General features: G+C 45.8%; 1 protein-coding gene across 1 annotated transcript in view; it reads right to left on the bottom strand.

Moving 5' to 3' along the window:
• Positions 1-5,596: 5,596 nt before the first annotated feature.
• Positions 5,597-12,488, bottom strand: part of COG3 (component of oligomeric golgi complex 3) — a 60,794-nt gene continuing 53,902 nt past the window's right edge. Inside the window, exons 22-23 of the mRNA XM_068526701.1 lie at positions 12,305-12,403; positions 5,597-7,492 (exon numbers count right to left, since the gene is read on the bottom strand). Coding sequence (XP_068382802.1) covers positions 7,463-7,492; positions 12,305-12,403 — 129 coding nt within the window. The 3' untranslated portion in view covers positions 5,597-7,462. The remainder of the gene's footprint in view (positions 7,493-12,304; positions 12,404-12,488) is intronic.

Genomic DNA, 12,488 nt, shown 5'->3' on the forward strand with positions numbered 1-12,488 from the left:
GCAGATGTTCTTTTGTGACTTTCCCATGCTTGGGTTGACTCAGGACACAGACTATCTCAAAGCCTAGCTCTGCCCACTGTTGGTTGTGTGACCTTGGGCAAGTAGCTCTCTGCCTCAGTTTCCTCATCTGTAAAATGGGTCTAGAAATAGTAGCTTCACAAACACCCCCTCTTCCACCCCTGCCAAGACAGAGGGACGCCCAGTCAGCAAAGCAGCACCAGCCTGCAGCCAGTCCCCCAAACCAGGAGCCCAAAAGGACCCACACTTAAACTCTCTTCAATAGCTGGGCCCATTTTGGTCACTGGTTACAGTCACCAACTCAAACAGGTAAAGCAAAATGGGAAACGTGTAATCTGGATGGAAGATGCAATGGGTCTCAGAAAGGACTGGCACGTGGGAGGCCTCCGGGAGCCAGGAGGACTTTCGTTCTCAGCTCTGCGACACTGGTCTTGTTCCAAGGATGTGTTTTCTTTGCATCTCAGTTCACATGGCTTTGTCTCCTGGTCTTTCTCAAAAGATCCCAGGGGTCTCTATTGGCCTGGCTTGATCAGGAGGCCACCCTTGTTGTGATCCAGTGTGGTAAGAGAGGGTGGGGTTATGTCTTGGCTCCTAGTTGATGTCAAGCATGGAGAGGGGCAGTAGTTTCTAGAAAAGGGGGACTCAGGAGCTGGGCAATCCCCGATAGCGTGCCTTTCACATGCCCCTGGGACACTGCAAACTTCCCAGGATGGCCTCAACTGCAGCCTGAACCAAAGGAGTATAGGAAACGCCACCTTCCCGGCTCAGCCTAGCAATTAGCCAGCTGATCGCGGCTGTGAACAGACAGCGCAGCCCCACCTTCGCGGCCCCGCTCTCCTGCCGATCCCACACTGCCTGCCACCAGCCCTCACCAAAGTCCCATCCTCACCCAAATCCCGACAACTGCGCGCGTGGGGTGGGACCAGGGTGGTCAGGCTGGCGGTAGCGGGGTGTTGCACGGTCACTTCCCCGGTGTGACTATCACACCTTGTTGGCAAGTAGTATCATCAGCTAAAACAAGTTACTTTGTTGCCAGGTAGTGACCGCTGGGGAGCAGACCGTCACAGGCCACACAGGGCTTGGGTTGACTCAGGACACAGCCATTCTAGGGACCTTGTTAGTTTACACCTCCGCTCGTGTGGGCAGAGGTCCCTTCTCTTACCAGGCCCTGGAGACAAGAAGCTCCGGAGTCGCGTCTCGCAGCAAACAAATCCTCCCGACGCTGCGTGCATCTCAGAGCCCCGACGTTTCTCCCACGTGTGCCCTGGAAGCAGGCAGCCCTGGTGGGGGTCTTGGTGCCACCACCCGCTAGCTGTGCGACCTTGGCCACGGCAGTGAGCCCCTCTGGGACTCCGTTTCCTCCTCTGGAACAGGAGGGCAATCACCAACACACCTCGCAGAGTTAGAGTGAGGATGAAAGCAGGTGGCGTCAGTGAAGCGCTCAGCGTGGCGCTTCACAGATGTGGGCATTTTATTATCATCCGCCAGTGCCTCTCCCTGGTCTTTCTCCTTCCACAAAACCTGAAGACATGACTCACCCCATTAACGCAGAGATTGTCAGCAGGTGGCCTCGCAGAGGCATTGTGTTTGGTCAGCTCCCTGTTTTAAATATTCTATTGCCAACGTCTATATAGACACAGTATTTCACGTAGATTTTAGGCATTTCCAGCCTCTCTTGTAGCTGCTGCTCTGTTCGAGTGTTATCACCGGCCAGACAGAATTACACAGCACCCAGGGACTGTTTCATAAGGAAAAGGGAGTCACCTCACAGATCGTGAAAGAAGTTAGTGAAAGTAGCCAGATGACCAGGAACTATAAAAATCCAGCCCCCACCCTCTGTATTAGTTTGCTAGAGCTGCTGTAACAAAAAGGACCACACACTGGGTGGCTTACACAACAAAAATTTATCATCTCACAGTTCTGGAAGCCCTAAGTCCAAGATCAAGAGCGTGGGAAGGACGTGGCCCAGGCCTGTCTCCCAGCTTCTAGTAGTTCCTTTGTCTTTGGCAGTTTTCACATGGTGCTCTCTGTGTGTGTGTCTCTGTATCAAATTTCCCCGTTTTATATGGACACCAGTCATACTGGATGAGGGGCCCTCCCAACTCCAGTATCTTAACCAATTGCACCTTCAACAACAAGCTGGTTCACAAGACACTTCCTGCTTGGATACCAGGAAAACTCACTAGAGAGCAAGTGCCACCAGACACCCCTCGACACACATACGGCTGCCAGCGCAGTGTAGAAAGCAAAACCCACACCAGAAACAGAAAGAGACGCCCTTCCCCTGTGCCTTGCAGTGTAGTGCCAGCACCCTACAGAGCCTAACTTTGCACCAGCTGGCAATGGAGAAATGTTCTCAGGGTCCAGCTCCAGAATCTCAAAGCAGGGCCCCAAAGGGTGGATTTGGAGCTGAGAGGCACTTTATCGAAAACTGGCGCAGAGAATCTTCCTCCTCCCTGCCCCACCACTCAGTGAAGCATGGAAAAATCACACACACACACACAGGAAGTCAGCTTGGCCAAGATGAGAGCAGTTGCAGTGATGCCAAGTCTAGGACACTGCCACAGCAGTGGACCGACACTTTCTGCTTTGAAAAAATAAAAACCTGCATCTGTAATGCTTCCTGTTCTCCTTCCTCTGGTCCTCCTGCTTCTGGTCTGTCCCCTGCACTCCCATTTCCTTCCAATAAAGCCCTTTCCCGCTCAAGTTAGACATGATGCCTTCTGTTCCTTACACTCAAGGACCCTGAGAGATACAGAGGATGAGTAGTAAGGAGACAAGTGTGGGCAGATAGATATGCAGGGGCCTGAACAGCCCATGTGCTTCAGGAGTTGAAAGTTTTAGCAAAGGGCAAGGAGAGTGTTAGTAAGACTAGGTTCCTGGGGACTTCCCTGGTGGTCCAGAGGCCAAGACTCCGCGCTCCCAATGCAGGGGGCCTTGGTTCGATCCCTAGTCAGGGCACTAGATCCCATATACTGCAACTAAGATTTCGCATGCTGCAACTAAAGATCCCGCATGCGGCAACAAAGATCCCGCGTGCCGCAACTAAGACCTGATGCAGCCAAATAAATAAATAAATACATAAATAAATATTAAAAAAAAAAAAAGACTAGGTTCTTGTAGTAAAGATACTTCAATATTCCCAGCAAGGAATATTGAAAACAAGGGTTTTGACCCAGGGCAATGGCATTGGAAATAGCGGAGGGGAGGAAATAGAGGAGGGCAGGAGGGGGTAGAGAACAGGCAGGACTTGGTAGGAATGGGATGAGGAAGGGAAGGCTATGTGACTTAGGCCCAAGTGGATTCTTTCAACAGATACTTACTGAGCATCTACCTCAGGCACCATTCTAGGCACTAGGTATACAGCTGTAAACACGGCAAAGCTCCTCCCCCCGGGCAGCTTACAATCCAGACTGGGGGAGGCAGAAAAAAAAACAAGTAGGGACTTCCCTGGCGGCCAGGTGGCTAAGACTCTTCGCTCCCAATGCACGGGGCCTGGGTTCGATCCCTGGTCAGGGAACCAAGAGTTTGCATGCCGCAACTAACACCTGGCGCAGCCAAAAAAAAAAAACCAAATAAGTAAAAGACATCATTAGTTGGTATGAACACAACTAAGCCAGGTGAGGGGATAGCAAGTGCTAGGAATTGGGGGTTGCTTGTATATATCACAGGGTTCTGCAACCTTGCCACCATCCACATTTTGGACTGGGTAATTACGTGTAGTGGGAGGCTGGCCTGTGCATATTTGGCAGTTCTAGTTGCTTCTACCAACTAGAAGCCAGCAATACCCCACACACAGCAGTAATGACAACCAAAAATGTCTACAGACGTTGCCAAAAGCGCCCTTTGTGGCAGGGGGCAGGGGTCATCCCTTGTTGAGAACTACTGTTGTAGATCACGTTTGGGTTGTTTTGTTGTTTTATGGCCCAGCATATATCTGTCTTGGCAAATGTTCCACGTACTTGAAAAGAATGCAATCTGCAGACTCTGGTCCATTCTATAAGGAGTCCACACACATTATTTAAAAAGAAAAAAGAAGTCATTGCCATGAAAACAAGCAAACAAAAACTTTACGAACTGTCTAAATTAAAAGAGACTAAAGAGATGTTAACAACCAAGTTAACGTGTATGAACCTGGAAAAGAAAAAGCTATGAAACATTTTGGGGAACAATCAAGGAAAGTGGAATATGGACTACATAGTAGATATTACTGATTTTTTTTTTTCTTTTAGGTGTGATAATGGTATTAGGGTTATGTAGGAAAATGTCCTTACTGTTTGGAGATGGATGCTGAAGTATTTAGGGGTACAAATGTCATGATGCCTGCAACTTACTTCAAATAGTTCAGCAAATGAGTGTGTGTCTTAAGCAATGATAATTAAAACTCACCTGACTGGGAATTCCCTGGTGCTCCAGTGGTTAGGACTCGGTTTTACTGCCGGGGCCCAGGTTCAATTCCTGGTAGGGGAATTAAGATCCTGCAAGCCGTGTGGCACAGCCAAAAAATAAATAAATAAATAAATAAATAAATAAATAAATAAACTCACCGGATTAAGAAAAGTGTAAAAGAGCCCAATCTTGTAAGAAAAGTTATTTTAGAATATACATAGAAAAAAATCTGGAAGCTCTATGCCAAACATTTAACAGCAGTTTACCTTTCAAGGTTCATTTATGAAAGACTTTCACATTTTATGTTGAAATTCAAACACTACAGAAATGTCTAACAATGAACATACTTTGATAACCAGGAAAAATGTTTTTAAAAACCCCCCAATACGTATTTATTGGATGACTATTTAATGGATGCCATTATACCAAGTTTCCAGCAGCTGTCTCCCTTCTCTGGGGGTTGGGTGCTGAGGAAGAGCAGACAGACAAGCTAGTGGAGGAACCACCACCGGAAGAAAAGCACGCCAGAAAGGAATCGATGAAGTTCTTCTTTTCTGAGAAGTAACCTTCTCTCCACCAACACACCCCCAGTTCCTTTAATAAATGGACCCTTTTTAAAAACTAAGGTTGACTATTCTTTCTTCCCTGTGAGGTAACAGCAGAAGAGAATTTAAAGATATGGGGTTGTGAAAATACAAATTTGTTTTTATTGTGACTTCCTTCAGTAACACTAAATTTCAGCACAACTATTTGTGCTGACAGTACTCAGGAAACTGGCAGTTTTGCAAATAAAGAAAAATTATCTGTCACCTAATGAAGCATTAAGATGCTTCAAAATGTCTTTCCACAATAATCATCTTGCCAAAAGAATCCACACAGTACAAGTAAAACCGGGAAAATCGGAATAACGCTGGTGGAGGGTAACACCGTCAATATCCTGCTTGTGACACGTGTTATTGTTCTGCAAGATGACACCACTGGGAGAAATCGGGTAAAGGTACACAGGATCGCTCTGTATTATTTCTCACAACTGCATGTGAATCTACAAGCTATCTTAATAAAAATTTCAATTAAAAAAAAATTTTTAAAGAATCCACACACATAACAGACCCATGAGGACAAAAAGTAGGAAGCAAAAATCTTTATTTTTAAAAAAATTCACATTTATTAAAAACAGCAAATTCTAGCCAAATAATATAAAGCATTTTAAATTAATTATTTGAAAGTATGTACACTCTTTGTATAAGTAAACACTTGAAACTGTACAGATTTAAACAGTCATTTAGCGAACAAGTTGGATCACTATCACCTACTCAGCACTTTTGTAAGGTGTTTGTTTCAGAAATAAAAGACTCAAAACACAAGAACGAGTGCCATCAAATATTTTTATCCTTAAGAACACACTCTGCTCTGTACATCAAATTAAATCAGTCAAGTATTGTACAATAATCATGCCCTCATTTCTTTGGAAAGGCTATTTAAAAATCAAATGTACATACAATATACAGAACTGGATTGTACAGTTTCATTAAACACATATTTAAAATAGTAAGTGGAAGTAAATATAATCTTCCTAATTCATTCATTTCCTGCTGAAGAATGAATATGGACCCTCTTTACCTTCTACCTTCCCAAAATATAGAGTATTAAGCTCTATCAAGCAACATCCATCACCAAGTTAAACTGAGCTGAAAAACAAGTGACCTGTTTAAAATGACAGGCATCAGGATACGTAACCTATCTACACATGGCGGGAGTCTGCTTGAAGTGGATGAGAAATGCTACAGTCTCACAGAATGAGGTCTGCTGGCTACATTCCAGAACCTCTGTCAGCATTCTATCTCTAAATTAGTGTCTGAATAACTAAAACTTCATTGTGAACCAAAGAGCAGGTTACATTTACTATAACATCAGAGGCAAAACCAATCCAATCAGGAAACAGATATTTGTAGGAAAACTCAGAGATGCGCATAATTTTTTTGATGATCCCTGCTATCGTGTGGTTGATTTTAAGGGATGGCTGGCCTCCGTCATCCTCGTCTCTGTGAGTGAAACGTATCCTGCTGTCGCAGGGTACAGATCCACAAGGCAGGCTCGCGGCACAGCCACCACGTACGTACAGGACATGAAAGTGTGCACTTCTCAAAAAACTACGGAAACAGAAGGCAGTGTGCAGAAAGCTGGTAACCCTAACCTTCGTGCACGAGACACACTATTCATCAGGCTTCCTCTCCTCCTTTATGTGCCAGATTGAAGACGCCATAATTGGTACCTCCCCCTCACAGACACTGCCTATTGTACCATGAAGACTCTCATTAAAGATACGGCACGTTATCTACCATGAGGACGCTGCAGCTACCTGCCTACTTTTGCACGCTCTGCACCTAAGCAATTCATGGAGTACAGATCCTGGGACCTTACACGAGGTCCTTGCATCTTGAAACTACCTCACATCAAACACACAGAAAGATAACACACTGAATTCCCAGGAAAGCAGAACATGTTCTCAGAAGCACCCAATCTATCCCAAACTGAACTTCAAAGTGATAGGAGAAACATTAAATAGGGTGTAGAAATAACATTTCTGGAAGTAAAAAAATAGTCACTGTGGAATGCTCAGTGGTTAAAAGGATTGCAGTGTTTCACCTTTAACAAACCTTTCTCTTAGAAGCTTTCTAATTAGCTGTTATTACTGTAAAGTTCTTTGCACTATTTATTGTAATCTATTTTCATTGCACATTTTTCTTAAGAACCATTTCACTGCGTGCCCACCATAGCTTCCTCTTAAAACCTTACACTGCTTGTGACCATTTAAATGAGGCAGTAATCAGCGCTCATAGATTATAGCTTATCTTTGGCATTTTGATGTTTTCAAAACAGGAACACAAATCATGTCACACTTTGCTTCCACTTCATTCTGCGGTCAGCCCTGAGCAGCAGCCCTGTGGTTCTCGGGAAGCCCCTCGTACAATTCTCCCGTGTCCTGCAGGCCGTGGGACTTGGCAGCCGGCTCCCGCCGGACCGGCCATTTACGCACACAGCCCGACGGGCCTGGTTATTTAGAAACTGACAGTAGGAGGTTCAGCTGAAAAGCAAAGAGAAAGGCCCTGTTAGTTCTGCTGTGGAATACCATACTCAAGGTAAGTTGTTTAGATCCTCAGAAAAGAATGAGAGGAAATGTCTGATTTTTAAGAGACCAGTAAACACGGCTGTAAGGTATAAACTGGACCTGCGGTGCTGATTCCAGAAGCAGCCCCGGGCGCTGCACATCGTCGGGGCCTGTGGGGAGGTATCGCCGAACCTGGGCGCTCAATTCATTAAGAATCCAATCAGGAAGACAGAAAAGAACTACATACCAACACTAACGAGAGACAGAAATGGCCCTAAATAACTGACTTCACCTGCCTCTATGCAGAGTGCGTTTCGAGGAGAGTTGTAAGTAAGCTGAATTCTTTAAATGACTCTTAACTGCACAAGAATAGGCACGGCAGGTGAGCTTCACCTCATATGCTAACTCGGACCAGGAGCCCCCTGTCCCCTCTGTAAAGGAGCGCGAGACCCGGAGCCAGCCCGGGGAAAACCAGAGAAATCGCCACTGCGACAGGAGAGGATGGCAGCCTGCGCTCTGCAAATCTGTCACCCTGGCCTGGAGAGACCTGGGGCTAGATGAGCCTGGCAGTGTGCCCTTCTATATAGTAGGGTTTTGGTAATGAAAATAATCACCCCCTAATCTCGTCTATAAATGTGTACTTTCAGTGAGAGGTACACAAAATCACCTCTGTGTTTTTCCTGCCAAAAATACAAAACCTGAATCTGATCATGAGGAAACAGACAACACCAAACGTTCTACAAAATAACTGGCCCGACAAGGTCCAGAAAGCCCAAAAAGGCTGTGGAACTGCTCCAGGTTTAAAGAAACTAAAGGGATGTGACACCTGAAAGCAACACTTGGACTGGATCCTGGACTGGGGAAAACAATTTGAATATGGATGGGGGATTAGGTAATAGTATCAATGTTACATTTCCTGTTTTGATCATCGTGCAGCATGTAGGTAAGAGAATTCCTTGTTCTGGTTCCTACTCTATGAGCCTGTGGCCAAGTGACTCAGTCAGCAGTCAGTAATATCAGCTGTTGTTATTAACTAGAAAATGTTAACAGTTCTGAAAGAGGAACAAGGAACAGTGAGCATGATGGTCTCTATTAGTGTTTTTCTTTTTTTTTTTTTTTTTAATTTTATTTTTGGCTGCATTGGGTCTTCATTGCTGCACATGGGCTTTCTCTAGTTGCGGCGAGCGGGAGCTACTCTTCCTTGCGGTGCGCAGGCTTCTCGTTGCGGTGGCTTCTCTTGTTGTGGAGCACGGGCTCTAGCCACGTGGGCTTCAGTAGTTGTGGCACGTGGGCTCAGTAGTTGTGGCCTGTGGGCTCTAGAGCGCAGGCACAGTAGTTGTGGCGCGGGCTTAGTTGCTCCGTGGCATGTGGGATCTTCCTGGACCAGGGCTCGAACCCGTGTCCCCTGCATTGGCAGGCGGATTCTTAACCACTGCGCCACCAGGGAAGTCCCTCTATTAGTGTTTTTCAAACTGTCGGCTGCAAGCCATTGGTAGGTCAGGAAAATAATTTAGTGGTTCATCAACAGGAGAAAGAAGAAAAGCAAAGCAACTGAGCTGCACATAGTGTGTGCGATTATTGTAAAGCTTTTAAGTTACAGACACACGTACACACACTAAACCACATATCTCACTGGCAGGAGTCAAGTGGGAGCCCAGTAGCTCTGCGTGTTCTCAGCCAGACCCCTGCCTCTCCTCCATCAGAGCTGCTCCCCTCACACCTTTATCCATGTTTACGTCACCCACCACAGGAAGCCCAGGCCTCCCAAGTCATTCCTCTACTACCTCAAGGCTCTTTTCCCACCTCAAGGCCCACCCCTCTGGAGTCCTGAAGCCCTGCCCCCCACCCCTTTGCCAGGACAAGCTTCCCCTGCGGCCTTCTCAAGTGATGCGTGTTTCTCATCCACATGCCTGGAACCACTGGGCCTGGAGGCGGGGTCAGAGTCCCCTCTGTTCCTCCCTGTCATTTCCAGACCGTTCTCCTTCCCTCTCCCAGCACCTTCCCCCAGCTTTGGTTTTCATCGTATCAGACCATGCGCCGCTTCACTCCTCCATCTACGACCCCTCCGCCATCACCCAGCCCTGCACCTCCTGCAGGTCTCAGAGCACTATCACTCTTTCCTAAAACTACTCCTGCAGGACTTCTTGGTGGTTTCAACATCCAGACAGCTAACCTTCCAGGGTCCGCCTCGGCTCCTCTCCTCCAATGACCTCATCTTCCACCAACCACATCAGCTGCTCAGGCCGCGGGCACATCCCAGCCCCGTCATCACCTCTAACTGCAACCCCTCCACAATCCCATCGTCAAGCGGCTCACTCTTTGATCGCCACAACCCATCTTCCCAGCTCATTTCCCTCTCACATTCCAATGCCAATGACCGTTTGACTCCACCAGGACCTGGAACGCACGGTTCCTCCTGCCTTCTCACTCCCTTCCCTCAGCCCCCTCCTGCTCCTCGTCTGCTTGAGTTCCACGACAATCACGACAGTCACTCCCCTCTTCAACTCTCCTGCCCTCACCCGCCCCTGCCTTGTCCCTCCTGGCAAAAGCACAGCCCTGACACAACCCTCCAGCAACTCCACGTCTACACTCATGCAACTGACGATGACTGGAGAAAAAAAACATGAGACAACTATGCTGAATGCTTTTTCTTGGACTCATAACCAACCACCGAACTCAACAGAACCTTCCTCCGGAATCTTTAGCACCCCCTCACTCTCAGTGATGACCCTGTTTCCTGTTCCCCTCACAAACGTAAAGCAGTCAGAGGAGAGCTTCCGTGAGCTCCCAACACGCGTGCCAGCTCCCTGCATGTGCGCCCACACGCTCGGCCTTCTCTCCTCTCTCCACGCTGAACCCTGCCGGCCCCTGACAAAGGCCCCACTCTCCAACTGCCCCTGAGATCACATCCCCCCTTCTCTTCTCAAGGACATTTTCCCAGCATCCATTTTTCCCTCTCTTTATATCTTCCCCATGAATATACAAACATACATTTCCCCTATCTTTAAAAAAAAAAAAAAAGGAAGGAAGGATAATCGAATAACAGGTAAAAATAGCTATCTAAAAGGGGAGAGAAGGAAAATGCTGGAGGGACTGGAAAGGGAAGCAAGACTTCTCCAAATTTACCTTGTTCCATAAATCTGACTTGGGAATCATGTAAACATTTTACATAATTAAAAACAAAATTAAATCAAAATGAGGGGGAAAATCTCTAAATATTGAAAATAAACTAACTACATGTCAAGTTAGTGGTATAATCACATAGAATATAATTGCTTCAAATGACTTATAAAAAAGTATCCTGACTGGGGCTTCCCTGGTGGCGCAGTGGTTAAGAATCCACCTGCCAATGCGGGAGACACAGGTTCGAGCCCTCGTCCGGGAAGATCCCACATGCCGCGGAGCAACTAAGCCTGTGCGCCACAACTACTGAGCCTGCACTCTAGAGCCTGCGAGCCACAACTACTGAAGCCCACATGCCCTAGAGCCCGTGCTCCGCAACAAGAGAAGCCACCGCAATGAGAAGCCTGCGCACCGCAACAAAGAGTAGCCCCCACTCGCCACAACTAGAGAAAGCCCACACGCAGCAATGAAGACCCAACGGAGCCAAAAATAAATAAATAATTTTTTTTAAAAAAGTATCCTGTCTACAACCCTAGTACTATAGAGAAATCATTTTAAAATATGACCCATAGAGCCATACAAAGAAATTCATACAGCCATAAGAAAGAACGAAGTTCTGATACAAGCCACAACATGAATGAACCTTAAAAACATTATGCCGAGAGGAAGAAGCCAGTCATGAAAGCCATGTATTGTACGATTCCATTTAATGCACTGTCCAGAATAGGCAAATCCACAGAGACAAAGGTAGATTAGTAGAAGAGGGGGGAATGAAGAATCTGCTAACAGGTAAGGGTTTCTTTGTTGGGGGGATGAAAGTGTTCTGAAATTAGATAGTGGTGACGGTTCCAGGACTTACTGAATATACTAAAAACCACTGAATTGCCTACTTTAAAAGGGTGAATTTTATGGTATCTGAATTATATCTCAATCTAAAAATGACCCCATTTCTTCTCCAGCTACCACCCCATCTTTTCTCTCCCCGTGAAGTAAAACTTCTCAAAAGACTTATTACCACACGCACTGCCTCCAGTCTCTCTCCCCGCGGGCTCCACCCACAGCAATCGGGCTCTCACTAACCTTACCACTCTCCCCCAGTCTCTCTCTCTAGTCCTTACCTTATTAAACTCCTCAACTAAACTTAAAACCAGAAATAAAATACCCTCCATAGCACCAACCTACTTCTACTCAATAAAAGCCCGCTGACTGAACTGAATAAATGAATGATAATAAACACAGACTGAGCTCTCTATTTAGTTTTTTTAATTTAGGAAGAAGAGAGAAAACAGAAACACTTCTAACATCTATTCTAATCCCTGAAACACTTTTTTTTCCATCTAAAACGTGGGCCTCCTATCATACATACTGCAAACAAAATTATTCAGCAATCTCAATACCACTATTTGAGTCTTCCACAAACAGTTCATTCATCTTAAACACAGCAACCTTCAATACCAGAAAGCACTGAAAAGCAACTGAAAATTCTAACGCCATCACTAAATATGTGAGAGAGCAATTCAAAGCTTGAACTCCTGCCCATCAGAATAAAACAACGTACAATTTTTAAAATTACAACTAAAACACAGTTACTCAAAGACATTATCTACTCAAGTAAAATAACTAAAAGGTTATAAAAGTAACAAGGATCTTCAGACTTTGGATTACCTGTTCCATAGAAGGACAAGCAATGATCTGGATATCTTCAGGGCTGAACTCTTCCTTTAACAAGACATGGAACCTCTGGAAGACTTGCTGAATATTATTCTTAGAAAGAAGAAGAGGCAATCATATTACATGAGTCACTGAAATCATATTCAGTCTTCTTAAACATGAAGAACTAAGAAAGTTA

Source organism: Eschrichtius robustus, chromosome 18 (genome assembly GCF_028021215.1).
Source record: "Eschrichtius robustus isolate mEscRob2 chromosome 18, mEscRob2.pri, whole genome shotgun sequence".
Taxonomy (NCBI): Eukaryota; Metazoa; Chordata; class Mammalia; order Artiodactyla; family Eschrichtiidae; genus Eschrichtius; species Eschrichtius robustus.